Here is a 15,188-nt window from a genome sequence, read left to right on the forward strand (position 1 = left end):
ACGCCTGCGGAGAGGCAGGTCCTGACGCCTGCTGGATCGCTGGCTGTGAACCCGGCTGGAGAACCGGAAGGAGCGCCGGCTGGGCTGGGTTACGTGCCCCCCTCCGTTGCCTCTTCCTCTTCTGCCGAGCCAATCTCCTGGTAGTCGGCTGGAGGAAGGAGGTGAAGGACGGGGCTGGCTCCGCGTTGGAGGCCTCCGAAGAGGACCCCCAGGACTCTCTCCTTCCACGCTTGCCCTGAAGACTGGTAGGTGGTGAAGAGGTTGCAGGGTCCGAGGCTGATGGTGCGGTGGTGGTCACCACCCCAAGCTCCAGGGTGTGATCCTCGGGGATGGGGCCCAACGGAGAAGACAACCTCGGACAGACGGAGACACTGGGCTCCGGTCGGCTCATGGCGAACAGGAGCACACCCTCCAAGCCAAGCGGTCTCAGCCTCCTCATCTCCGCAGGCGATAGGGGGACCCTCAGTCCGCTGTTGAATGCCGCCGTCACCTCTTCCTCCCCGAAGAGCTCCTCCACTGCGGCTTCCAGGAACCTGTCCAGGTACTCGTCCCGGTCCAAGTTCCCCTGGCGAATGCTGGAGAGGGGACCAGGCTGGCGAGGCCTTGCAGGGAAAATCGCCGCCTGCTGGGTTCTTATGGGTTGGTGCATTCTGTCACGAATTGGTTTTGGACAGAACCCAGATGCAGGCAGACGAAGGTATAACAAAAAATGTTTATTAAATAAAACACCCGCAAGGGGGTAAACATGAACAAAAACACTAGAAAAAACAAACACCTCCAACGAGGGGGACAAAAGGAAACAAAGTCCTTAATAATAAAATAATAAGTCCACAAACTATTTGCCTGGAGTCGTGTAATCCCCAGTCACAGCTCAACATAGACATCCACATTAGACAATCAATATAAGACAAAGACAATGCACCAACACTGAACAGATTGAAACTGAGACCATATAAAGGGAGACACTAACGAGGAGTGATTACATGGGGAGAGTGGTGACAGCTGATGGGAATGAAACCCTAACGAGGTGAATTACAAAACAGACGATGGGAATGAAACCCTAATAAACTTACAGGAGATAGGAGGGTGGGGCTGAGAGACATAACAGGAAGACACGTGGCATTAAGTAACAACATAAAGCCACATGTCTCCACACATAACACAACAGAAACCCGAAAGACGTGGCAATGTCATGACTCTGCCCAGGGAGCTAGAAAGCTCGAGACAGGAAGGACAGAGTCCTAACATTGACACATGTTGACTAACGCCCATGGAGTTAAGAATGTCTTTAAAAGCCATTCCTAAAGCATCTGTATCATTATCTACATTAATGTTAAAGTCACCAACATCAAGGACTCTGTCTGCAGCCAGTACTAGTTCTGATAAGAACCCACCAAATTCTTTAATAAAATCTGTGTGGTGCCCTGGAGGCCTATATACAATAGCCAGAATACATTTTAAAGATGTTTTGTCCTTAGTATTAGGTATTGATGCATCAAGTACCATGACTTCAAAAGAATTGTATTTAGGATTAGACTTCTGAGAAATGCTAAAAGAGTTACGGTAAAGTGCAGCAACACCTCCCCGTCTGCCTTTTAGGCGAGGCTCGTGTTTATAATAATAATCTTGGGGGACAGACTCATTTAAAGCAATATAATCATCTGGCTTTAGCCATGTTTCTGTGAGACAGAGCATGTCTATTTTATGATCTGTTATCATATCGTTAATAAAAAGTGCTTTATTAGAGAGAGATCTAATATTTAGCAATCCGAGTCGAAACAGTTGATTATCTGTATTATGTTCATGTTTAGTTAGTTTAACGTTAATTAAATTAGCTTTGAGAGGTTTACGCATTATTTCATGTTTGCTAATCCGGGGGACAGACACAGTCTCTATTTTATGATGTTTGGGAGAAAGTATTATCGCATGTTGTGTAGTTAGTGTGTTCTGTAACGTGAGACGGCAAGCAGACCGTTGGTTAAGCCATTCTGTTTGCTCCCTGACCTGGGCCCCAGTGAGTCAAGTTTTAGCATTAAGACTATGTGCCATCTCATCACCACGATAAGCGGGGAGGGGGCCAGAGAATATTACAGTGTCTGACATCGTGCTTGCGAGCTCACACACCTCTTTAATATTATCTTTTGTGATCTCCGATTGACGGAGTCGAACATCATTTGTGCCGACGTGAATAACAATCTTACTAAATTTACGATTAGCCTTAGCCAGCACATTTAAATTTGACTTGATGTCAGGCGCTCTGGCTCCCGGTAAACATTTGACTATGGTGGCTGGTGCCTCTATGTTAACGTTCCTATGTAGAATCACCGATAACTAGGGCACTTTCAGCAGGTTTCTCAGTCGGTGCGTCACTGAGCGGGGCAAACCTGTTCGAGACTGTAGTCGGAACGGTTGAGTGGTGTTTTGACCTGCGACTACGCCGTCTCACAGTCACAAAGCTTCCCAGCTGCGGGGGTTGTATGGAAGCAATAAGAGACATAATGTTTTGAAATTTAACAGCCAATGAATACTTGATTTTGAATTATTTTACTTTGGAAACCATGTATCTGAATTTATTTGTTTCGAATTTACCTCTATGAAATTTAAATATGAAAATTCTTGATTTCCATTTTAAAAACCTGAATTTAATGCTCACAAATTTAGATACAAAAAAAATCAACTTACAGAATTTCAGATAAAATATATTCAGGTTGATCAAATTTGATTGCTCTTATTCAGACCTCAAATTTCAAGTTAATATTTTTCAAAGAAACATATGATTAATTCGACTGCTCAAATTCAGATCGAAAAATTCAAGTTAAATATTCACATGGTAACATCCGGGCTACCCAGGATAGGAAAAACAGTTGAGCCCAGAGCCTGTCTGCAATTGAACCGAACCATTGAACCGAACCATTGAACCGAACTGGTTTTCCCTAGAAGTCATCTTCTTTACAGGTTTAAAATAGTGACTTGGCCTCTTCTTGGGTCATGACAGACTATGGGATGAATTTCGACTCAAAATGATTAACAAATGCACGCACAGTCATCCGTGAACGTGATACATGTTTCATTTGTATTTTACGATTCACAAACAAATGCCTTATGATTTGATTCTGTGAAATTTAGATTTGAATAAACACGAAGCGATTTGTACAAATAGAGGCATATTTGTGATTGCAATGTTTTATTTTGTGTTCATGTATATTGATTTTGCGCATACCAATGAGAAGTTGTGCATTTGTGGATCCTGTGACGCGCGTTCATACATCCTGTTCGGTTCTTTGGATTTTGAGACTTTCTTTACGCGGTTTTGCATTGGATAATCCACACACACGCAACTGCAGATCCATGCGCAACCGTGCAGAAAATAAGAACTACCACTAGATGGCAGGCTTACGGAAACCATAGGTGCTGGTCATATCATTAGAATATCATCAAAAAGTTGATGCATTTCACTATTTCCATTAAAAAAGTGAAACTTGTAAAGTATATTAATTCATTACACGCAGACTAATATATTTCAAATGTTTATTTATTTTAATTGTGATGATTATAACTGACAACTAATTAAAATACCAAAATGATAAGGCGTTTTAATCTCAAAGAAAAAGCATTTTCTCATAAAGTTAATAGATGCAGTTATTACAGTTACAGTGCAGTAGATGAGTTAATGTGCGCGCTAATATTGCTCGCATCCAAAATGTTTTCTAAGCTCCTTATATTCATACTATCCTCAGATGAAGATTCGATGCGAGACTCTAATTCTGAGATCTTCTCTGTCTGCCTAGCTATTTCCCTGCATTTATCGCATGTAAAGCCCTCGCCGCTGACAGAGAAGGCTAAGCTAAACATTTGACATGAGGTGCAAGTGACAATAATAAGAGAAGAAGCCATAACTCACCGGGTTTGAAGAGTAATTCCAATTTACAAAGGCTGCTCTGTGATTCTTAGTGTATATGCTTAAGAGAGAAACCGTTAGCACACAAGAAAAACTAGAAGGCGAGATGATATTTAGCAGTGTAAACAGAAAGCCCGCTAGCACGCTTGTGCTATGCTAACGGCGCTGAGTGTTTTGGTTTAAGATATTCAAGTAAATAACCAGGGCCCAGTTTTTCAAAAGTAATCCACTAGGATTTTGGATAACGGATTGGATCAAATCTTGAAAATGTGTTTTTTTTAAAAGAAAAAACGAATTACATAATCGGATTAGATCACGTAATCCAATTTTGGTTTTGATCCGGATCAAACCTTTTGTTTGGGTTTTTCAGAACTTTTTTGTAGGATTTGGATCACTTTGATACAAAATATCTGGATTAAACTGATCCCATCAGAAGGGTGGATTCAGCGTGGATTTCATGCACAAAATGTAATGAAAACTTAAAAAATGTATCAAATAATACTATATTTGGATCATGCAGTATCTTACAAGATACCCTATTTATTCATAAGGTTTTCATTTTATTTGTTCATCCGTCCGGCTACAGTGATTAGGTAGGTTTTAACGTATTCAGCCTTTCAGTATAGGCCTACAGCAAAATAGAAAGAGTTTGGCCTCATAAAATAATCCTCTAAACAGCTGTCAAAATTGACCAAAAACAATACATTTTATTCTGTCACTAATTGATATATATATATTCATCACAATCGAAAATATTTTTGTTTTTATAATATTTATTAGTGATGCAGTGATGGTTTTTCTTGTTTTTAGTTTTTTTTAAATGTGTGTGTTTTCATTTCAAATAAATTTATATTGACCCCACACTGGCTATTCTACTTGTTGCTCTTTACATATCTATAGTTCTACATTGTGATTTCCTATCCTGTTTGAGCACTGGTTATCCAGATTTGGTGATCCTGAAAAGTTCCTATCCGGATCAGATTGATCCAATCCGATGTTGCTCCGAACCAGTGCTCAAACAGGATAGGAAATCACAATGTAGAACTATAGATACGTGAAGAGCAACAAGTGGAATACAATGTGGGGTCAATATAAGTTTATTTTTATTTGAAATCAAAACACACATATTAAAAAAAAAACTAAAAACAAAACCCCACCCCATCCTCTTCCTGCAGTCCGCTCATCTGAGACCTACAACACAAGCATCAAGTATAGATATATTGAATTAAAAAAAAGACTTAATGTCAAATACTCCACAATAATTTCAGACTTCCTCATCTGATGTGGAGAGACCAGCTTGTCTGAGAGTAGCCTTTAGGAGGCGTATCTCAAGTCTGGCCTTGGTTTGCTGCAGTTTGGTCAGAGTCAGTTGTTCCTCTGCCAGAACGAGCAAACAGGACGTGCAACAAGGGACACAATAGTTAGACACTATTTCTGATTTGGTTTTGTATTGGATTTCAAAAATCAGTTATTGCCATTCTTTGCATTTTTTTGGTTATTCTGTAATCCTTGCATGCATCACTAATAAATATTCTAAAAACAAAAATATTTTCGATTGTGATGAATATATATATCAATTAGTGACAGAATAAAATGTATTGTTTTTGGTTTGGATAATTATTTTATGAGGCCAAACTCTTTCTACTTTGCTTTAGGCCTATACTGAAAGGTTGAATACGTTTAATCACTGTAGCCTGACGGATGAACAAATACAATTAAAACCTTATGAATTAATAGGATATCTTGTAAGATACTGCATGATCCAAATATAGTATTATTTGATACATTTTTTAAGTTTTCATTACATTTTGGGCATGAAATCCACACTGAATCCACCCTTCTGATGGGATCAGTTTAATCCAGATATTTTGGATCAAAGTGATCCAAATCCTACAAAAAAATTCAGAAAAACCCAAACTAAAGGTTTGATCCGGATCAAAACCAAGATTGGATTACGTGATCTAATCCGATTATGTAATCCGTTTTTTCTTTTGAAAAACACATTTTCAAGATTTGATCCAATCCGTTATCCAAAATCCTAGTGGATTACTTTTGAAAAACCGGGCCCAGGAGATGGTCATTGAGATATCAGGATAAGTTTAGCAACAGCAGTGATAAGTAACAATGTATGCTATGAATAAAATACACTAATATGAAAGAAAGTACAAGTGCAGTGATACAACAAACCGATTCCGCTGTAGTGAGGTGAATCCTCCTACAGCTAGCCTAAAATAGGCTAACATTGTGAAATTATTAAGTTTGTGAGAAAACTGTTTAGAAATTGTTTTAATGTTCTGCCAGATAGAACCCTAAAAATTCCAAGCGGAAAGGGATTTTTTTCGGAATTTGTCTGCATTTAACCTGTTCTAAAAACCTCTAAATTTTGAAATTATTTTGATATTTTAAAGATTTGTTCCCCATCTTTGCTATATGAATGTTTAATCTTTGTTACTCAATATCTCAAAACTGCTCAAAAGGCACATATTATAATTCTAATGTGGCAAAGTGTTGTTTTGTTGTTCTATAGTTGCAAAATGTTGCATAAAGTGGCCTCCACTGAAGTTCAATTAAATTAATTAATTATTTGTTAATTGTTGGTGAAAACATTATATTAGATCCTTGCATACAGTAGATCTTAAAGCTGTCTGTATCAATGTCAATCAATTAAATTAAAGAAATCAACACCTGTAGAAAATATATATAACTTTTTGTTTGAGTTGGTGTGTGCCAAATCTATGGGCATTAGCCTACAATTGATTTAAATTCGACTCAATTTTATCATTTATAGCAAATGTCCTAGCAAAACTGTGTAGTTGGAACACTTATATCACCTAAATAACTTTCTTAAAATAAATTGTTTAAAAAGCACATGGTATTAAAATTATTCAAATCTAATGTGTTTTAATTTATCAGACTTTTACATTTCAACTGTGATTAATTTATTCTATTTCTAGAGGCAACACAGAAGAACTTCAAGACGTTGAAGGCGATTGATGGAAGACTTTATCGCATTTGTCCTGAAATTTGCCCCACACAGGAATTTAAAATGATAATCCGACAATATCAAAGTATATTGTAAAAAAGTTTTAGTATAGCTATTAACTACATGTTAAAATATTTTGACCAGTGAAAGGAATGCATTAATGTTTTATTTAAAGTTCTAAAAACCTTGTTCTGAATACCCTATCCCACAGCGACATCTAGCGGTAAATAAAAATTAATAAATATGATTGGAATCAGTTTAAAAACCGAACTATTATTAGTAGGCTACTAAACTTTATACATTTATCAAAACTATCCATTTTATCACAATTTTTTCTTATTCTTAATTATTAAATCATTTGTTGTCTAAAACGAGACGGAATGTTTCGATGAAAAGTGGAGTTATTAACATTTACACTTTAATATACATATTTGATTTCCCGTTTGTTTAACAATCCGAATCTGTTGCATACATATACCGCACTTGAAATATTCAATATGCTTGTTTTTTTCAGTATGAAAATACACAAAACACGTTTAATCTGCAATGAATGTCTGCTTTTCACATGGGCGAAAAGATAATATTTAGGATATGTTTTAATCAAACAATTTGACCGTGCACAAACTTTCTTGCTTGTATTTTTTTCATTCATTTGTTCGTCTTAATTATTCTAATTTTCTTTGTTACTTTGGACATGGAATGTCGGCCACCACCGTTATCTGCAAGAGTTCACACGAGTTCCAAATTAATCCGAGGATCGTATTCTTACTTCTATAGTTGTGTATATATACTTATGTTTTTGGCATGCTGTATTTTTTCACGTATTGATGTTTATTTAGAATTAAATTATATAATATAGTATATTATATCATAAATGTTTTTCTTTAACTTCTGATTCTGTTTTAAAAAATATTAAAGTATACAATTAAAGACTGGATTAAAAACATGGATTTATGTGATGATTTTTATATAGATATAATTCATTAATTTGTAGTATTAATGTTGCATTGGGAATAAATGGAAGCTGGGAACCTTCCCAGAACGTTATATTTAGGTTCCCGGAACCGAAAGCGAACCTTATAAAGTAACGTTCCGGGAACCAAAAATTGCTGGCTGGGAGAGTCACAGTTTATTTTATAGTAAAGCAGCAGTAATAATAGTTAATCACGTCTGAGGATGTCAGTCTCTTAATGTCCTGCCTTACATCCCTTTTTCTGTCTCACGGAATATACTAGACATACACAGTTGGTACAAAATGACCAGAATTATTCTTGATCAAATATTGCACTTAATTTGCAAATGTTGACGGTTTATTGTAGCCTATTGAGTATTGACTTTTAAACCTCCGTGTATATTTGAGAGTAAATGTATATTAGTCTTGCATAGAAGGTTTGTATGCTCTAAATGTGCATTTGTAAATTTATATTTTGTATAAATAATAAGCAATGTAACATAACGTGATGTTTAATAAATTATTACATACATGGGAACTAATAGATACATAAACTTGAGCATGTTGATATGTTATGTTCATTTGTAATGGTTATGATGTTAACTGCTATAATCAATGTTACATAAGTGATTCAATTGCGTCAGTGTAGAATGGCGTGACTGACGAGCTTCAACATTATTCTACGTTGATTCAACGTCGGTTTTCTGCCCGGGACACTATGATACTTACTGCTAGGCAGGTTCTCTTTATATATCAACGCATTGATAACATACTGTGTGCAATACGATAAACCAGAATCTCTTACTGATGAATTGGGTGGCTCTTAAAAGAGCCTTTGGGTCTATAAACGCGCAAAATGCGACGCTTACTTGGAGCTGGTGTACTTGGTGACGGCTTTGGTGCCCTCGGACACGGCGTGTTTAGCGAGTTCACCGGGCAGCAGCAGACGCACGGCGGTCTGGATCTCTCTAGACGTGATGGTGGAGCGCTTGTTGTAGTGCGCGAGACGAGACGACTCGCCGGCGATGCGCTCAAAGATATCGTTGACGAAAGAGTTCATGATGCCCATCGCCTTGGAAGTGATGCCGGTATCGGGGTGAACCTGCTTAAGGACTTTGTACACGTAGATGGCGTAACTCTCCTTCCTAGACTTTCTGCGCTTCTTTCCTCCTTTCACAGCGGTCTTTGTGACGGCCTTCTTAGAACCCTTCTTGGGCGCGGGCTTGGCTGGTTCAGGCATGACGTTTATTCGGTGAAGATCATACGAATAGTAACCGGTGGTCACCGCGCAGGGGTCTTTATACACTCCCACGTGCAAATGTTTAGTGTCACGTGCGCGTGCTCCCATTGCGTGTCTTCGTTGGCCCAACCCTTAAACTGTTTCTATTGGTCATCTCACAGTTTGACAGATGGCCAATAAAAGTGTTTCCCGCCCATAGCCTCGCGTCTGAACATGTCCCCAACCCCGCAATTGTTTCTTTTGTTTAAACTTCCCGCTCATGTTAAAGTCTCTGCATACACTGTGCGAGATCGTGTCGTTACAGTCCATTACTGAGAAATAGAATCGCAAAGTATCGCACTTACGTATTACATTGAGTTTTATTGCGCATGAATATCAATCACACTGCAGTCGGTTTGTTTCAACTTATGGCATTCGAAAAACACTGCGAACTAACACAAACAAACAGGGATGAACAATAACAACATGATTTAGAAACAATCTCATCTTGGAACCACTCGTTTTCTTTCTGAAGGATTTACTTCCAATTTACTTATTTAGCAGACGCCAGCTTGTCCAAAGCCGTTATTAAGAGAGTGCGTCTTAAACCCCTAAACATTTGCACATGACACGAAAGCAACTGCGTATGAATAAACCATTAAATGTTTCTCATAATTTCCTAATGAAAACAGACTTGTGCGACATCACGCAACTGTTTAAATTCTTCTCGTTATGAGGAAGCGCGTCGATAAAGTCTTGGTTTCATGTGAGGATACTGAACGGGGAACCCTTTATATGAAATCATGGGAGGCTCTTAAAAGAGCCGTTTGGTTTTGAATGGGAGTCCGGGTCACGTTTAACCTCCGAAGCCGTACAGGGTGCGTCCCTGGCGTTTCAGCGCGTACACGACGTCCATAGCGGTGACGGTCTTTCTCTTAGCGTGCTCAGTGTAAGTGACGGCATCACGGATAACGTTCTCCAGAAACACCTTCAATACACCGCGAGTCTCCTCGTAGATGAGACCAGAGATGCGCTTGACGCCGCCGCGGCGGGCGAGACGACGGATGGCGGGTTTGGTGATGCCCTGGATGTTATCACGCAAAACCTTGCGATGACGCTTAGCGCCTCCTTTCCCGAGGCCCTTACCGCCTTTGCCTCTGCCAGACATGATGACAGTTTACAAATTCGCACGACAAAAAAATAAAGAAAAGCCGGCAGAGGAGGACCTTTACATGCACCTACAGGACCTCGTAGAAACACATAAACTCGCGAGGGCTGAACGAACCAAGTACACCTGGCTGCGGCCTGCAGTACTGCATATGGGGCGGGGCTCCCCATTGGTTAGCAGGCGGGGTTATAGTTACATTTGGCCTGACCACTCTTCCCATTGGTTACAAGGAGATTATGTTGAAACCAGGAACTGAGGCTAAAAACATTGTTTTGCTACTTATTGCGGTGCCGTTCAGACCGATTGCAATATAAACTCTTTGTAATATAAAGTTACTTTAGGGGAAATGGTTCATTCATATGTACGTCTGTAAAGCAAGAGTCTTTCTTCTACTTGTAGGTTGATTTTGATTAACTTTGCGAAAACGACATAGTTTATACATTTAGTTTATAATGATGCTTTTACTTCACATATTATGGTTAGAATATGGTACTGTAGCAGTTTGTAGTTACTCTTCAAAATATATTGTGGTGTTATAAAAAGCCTTTGTTTTCAGTTTGTTTCTTATTGTTCATTTTACAATATATTTATTTAATAATTGTATCATTATTCAAATGAATGTATCATTTATTAGCCTACTTCTTTTATTACTGTTGTGTAATCCGGGATTTTTAGAACCAGCTAAGAAAACATTTTAGAGAAATATAGTCTAGTGAAAATGATTACTGTTTCATACAAATGCTATTTTTTCTTTCTAAGTGAAGAAAAAACAAATTCGAAGAAAATATTTAAATTGTTTCACTTTATTTAAAAAAAACATTTTTTTTTATTGTAAATTCATGTATATTGTTCACAGACAGAAAAATAATAATTATTGGGATTATGATGTTTTATGTATTATAAATTCATGTTTACTGTTAAATATAATGATATGAGTATGTCCATGCTGTGCTGGGTTCTTTGTCTTGAAACCTAGTTGGCAGAAGTGTGTAACACGAGCTCTGAGGAATGCAGAAGCAGGGTCTCAGATAACAAGTGTGTGAGTGTATGTGTGTGTGTGCGTCAATCGCATCTCTCGGCAGGACCGGCTATTTTCAAAATGTTTTGCAGGGGCCAATAGTTGGGGGAGAATGGAGTCAGATTTACATGTCCCGAGGTGATTGGTTCCGGAGGATTCAACGCCCGTCCAATGAAGGGGAGGAGCCGAAGAGAGATTCGACGTCACATATTTTATAAATACTTGTAACCTGAAAGTGTGTATTCGGTTGTTGCTCGTGTATATGTTTGAGAGACAACTCCCAGCTGGAAGAAGCTTTTACATCTGATAATAAATTCTACTTAAACTTATTGGGAAAACGATCTCTTTGACTTTTCTTCAAATTTTGAACACGCAGGACTCGAGTTTTAAAAGTCCAATATAATATACTACTTATTTACATACACAATGCTATCCTAAAATATACTACAACATATGCAAATGTCACCAACATAAGAAACAACAAAGATTTCATTTTATTGTGTGTATACTTGTTTAATCTCGCACACACACAATTACTTGCACGTAAAACAGCTGTCTGGATCCTTTTTTGTCATAAAAACCTCGTTTTCCATTGTCAACAATAATAATAAAATGTTGCACTTGCTGCATTCCTTAACTTCAAAGGGAACCCATAATTAAGCCTCACAAGTTATTGATGTGGCATTTAGAGGGTTTTGCATCTGAACTCTTCAACAAGTTCATTATACATTATAAGGTTAAACCTTATTGAAAAACTGCCCAGATACAGACGTATACAACACACCGTGAGGCTAGATATAGCGGAAGTGATGCATACTGAGGAATCGACGTCATTACTTGCGTTAAGCAATAAGGCGAGGTCAGTGTGAGACGACACATAGAGCCGCCCTTAATAATAGGCTTGTTTCGCCTGAAATGTAGGTGAGAGTAGGCGGCTGCAGTAAGGGGAGGGGTCAAAAAAGACCTTTGAAGTCGGACACTTCCTGAATCTCGCTGTTTAGTCGCTTGCAAACGTGAACAATGGACGAGATTGCGTTCGCGTTTTTTATCGCAGATGAAGTGGATGTAATCGAAATACCACTGTTTTTACATGAAGATGGTTACAATAATAATCACTGAATGTACTGTCAAATAATGTACAAATAAACAGCTTACACAAAAACATGTAAGACATTTTCAAGGATTGTATAAACAAATGGTAAATGAAGTAAATAGCAAGTTACTTTTTTCGAGCTGCATGCCGGTTAGAAAAGTGTCCGAGTTACGTCCGCCTTGCTCTGATGTCATGCTGACGTGTGCCAAAAAACTCTCGCGACGGCGAGGCGGCTGTGTCGGATTGAGCAGTCGAGTATGGCGGGAACTCTATGGCGGGAACTCAGTGCCAAAACCTAACGTCCGACCGACCGTCCGTCTGTCTAACCGAACGTCTGACCGGACGTCTTGAGCGTTTGTGCGGGTGACCCACGTGACGACCTGACGTGACGTCAACGTCTCAAAATAAGTGTTTTATTTACTTAAAATTGTAATTGTCAACTAGTTTTGAAGACAAGTTGTTGTTATTCAAGCAATTAACGTGGTTATCCAGTATTCTGCTGTACTTCCTTAAATAAAAGTTTAGAGAAATGTGTTGTGTGTTATTCTAGGCACTTCTGATCTTTCTCGGTGTGTTTTTAAAACTGCTCCAAAACATGGAATATCCAAATCAGTTGTTCGTGTGGGGACATTTTTTGAGGAAACAAGCCTATAAATCATACAGAATGATCTTTTTAATAAATGTAAATGGATTTTTTTCTGTGATTATTGGGTTTAGGGGAGAATATACAGTTTTGTTAGTTCCATTATTAAAGACTCACCCCAACACAAACTGTCCTCTGACAAGAGAAGTGCGAACTGAAGTACATTGGGACTGTTACGTTGTAATGTTAAATGGGTTAAACAAGAACTGAACCTAGCATATCATTTTAATCTCACTTAATTTAATACACTCATGCTAGTTTTAAAATAAGAATTTAACTGTACAGGCAATTACACATATAACAATAAATGCATTTTACTTCAACTGCAGTTTTCATGTGAGGATTCATCATAATTTATTCCTTTACAAAAATGTATAGTTTAAAAAAATCTATTCTTATCGGTGTAAAAAAAGAAACAGTACATTACAGGTTTTCTCAGTCCAAATTGCTTAATTACTTTAACTATAGTTTAACCATGGTAATTTGTATTTTACAAAATGTAATCAATCCACTAAAATGAAAATATTACCACACTTTTACTATAATAAAATACGGTTTAAACAAGATGTAATTTTGACTTTATTAAGAAGAGCTATAGAAACATAGAATACATATTAATCAAATTGTTTAATTACACAGTGCCTCACAAATAAAAATCAGGAACAAAAGTGTTATTTTATGAAGCGCTGATTTTAATTTAAACCTGTAAACAGATAAATATGCTGTGTTATGAATTTACCGTCACCAAGACTTGTTTGTTTTCATATCAGCCACAAACAACCAATTGGCCAAACAACCTTGTAATATTTCTTTAAATAAAATCCTATAACACGTTCCTGCGTGTGTTTACATGTTGTTAACACGTACCAATAGCGCCCGGGCGACAGAGCCGGTATTCTATCGTCTTAATAACGTGTTTTCCACCTGTAAGAACACGTTTAAACACGTTTGTGTTTGCTTTGCCTTTATTTAACATCGTATGATTCAGTATCCTCCAGCTAATCCACTTTTCATTCATTTAATGTCTGGTTTAGACGGTTATATGATGTAGAATGTTTTTAAAGTAAAATAAAGTGTAATCCTTCTTCGGGGTTTATTTTGGTTGCGGACCGATATTAGTGTCGCTTACCGCCATCTAGTGACGGAGTGTAAAGTCCCATAGACCCTAGATTCCATAACTGCGTTACTTACGTTTGAAATATTTATTTATTTAATAGTTTGCAGCTTCAGGTGAAAGCTTTAAATGTCCATGTTTTGAGTTTTGTAGGTGTTACAGTAGTAGACTAATACAATTGTTCCCACATGAGAAATACTCCAGTACACTTTTAATATAGTAAACTGTAGTGATATTCCTTCATACTAAGTGTTAGATCTTTACTAAAGTAAATATTAAAATATAGTATTTACCATTAACAAGTAACTATATTCTAGTATACTACAATACTTTTTAAAGACGTATATGGTGACCATACCCGAAATGTGACCTCTGCATTTAAACCATCCAGTGATAGTGAACACACGAACACACACACACACACACACACGGAAGAGTGGGCAGATATCACTGCAGGGCCCGGTGAGCAAGTGGGGGTAATGTGCCTTGCTTAAGGGCACCTCAGCCATTACCCGTCGGTGCTGGGAATAAGCAGGGGCAACCTTCTGATCACGAGTACGATCTCGGACCGCTGGGGCACGACTGCCCACTAATTCCCATACAGATTTTCATCTTGATGTTCAAATTAATAGGACTGTTTATTTTGTTCATTTGTATCAAAGACAATTCATTCATTGTAAATGCTCCTGAAATTAAAGGGTTAAATTCCGACACAAAGTGATATATATTGCACTGCACAGTCCTTTAATATTATTTTTAATTAACCAATATATGATTTTTAAGGTTATAATAAAACATTTTATTTTATTCTTCAGGCACCTTGCAATAACGACAAGACACATCCCTTGTTAAGAAACACGAAGCTAGTAGGGAATGTTGCAAGAAGTTTGATAAATTGACGGCATTTACACCAGAATTACTAGACATTGTGTAGTATTATGGGATATTGTACATATTGTATACATATATTGATCTATACCATATTTAATAATTGAAATGACTATTATGACTGCTGGACACACACACACACACACATTTGGAAACAGTTACTAGGAGGCACTAAAATTGCTTATCTTCACAAGCTTTTTTAAAGTTTCACC

At 37.8% G+C, this 15,188-nt stretch overlaps 2 protein-coding genes across 2 annotated transcripts; both read right to left on the minus strand.

Moving 5' to 3' along the window:
* Positions 1-8,698: 8,698 nt before the first annotated feature.
* LOC306893143 (histone H2B-like) lies at positions 8,699-9,073 on the minus strand (the record flags this gene model as incomplete). The annotated part of the gene is made up of 1 exon (XM_079454764.1): positions 8,699-9,073. The coding sequence occupies one exon, from the start codon at positions 9,071-9,073 to the stop codon at positions 8,699-8,701; it is 375 nt and encodes a 124-aa protein (XP_079310890.1).
* An 835-nt stretch (positions 9,074-9,908) lies between these two features.
* Positions 9,909-10,220, minus strand: LOC306892811 (histone H4; the record flags this gene model as incomplete). Its single annotated transcript, XM_079454118.1, has 1 exon — positions 9,909-10,220. One exon carries the CDS (start codon positions 10,218-10,220, stop codon positions 9,909-9,911), a length of 312 nt encoding a protein of 103 aa, XP_079310244.1.
* Positions 10,221-15,188: the final 4,968 nt, after the last annotated feature.

Source organism: Barbatula barbatula (genome assembly GCF_947034865.1).
Source record: "Barbatula barbatula genome assembly, chromosome: 4".
Lineage (NCBI taxonomy): Eukaryota > Metazoa > Chordata > Actinopteri > Cypriniformes > Nemacheilidae > Barbatula > Barbatula barbatula.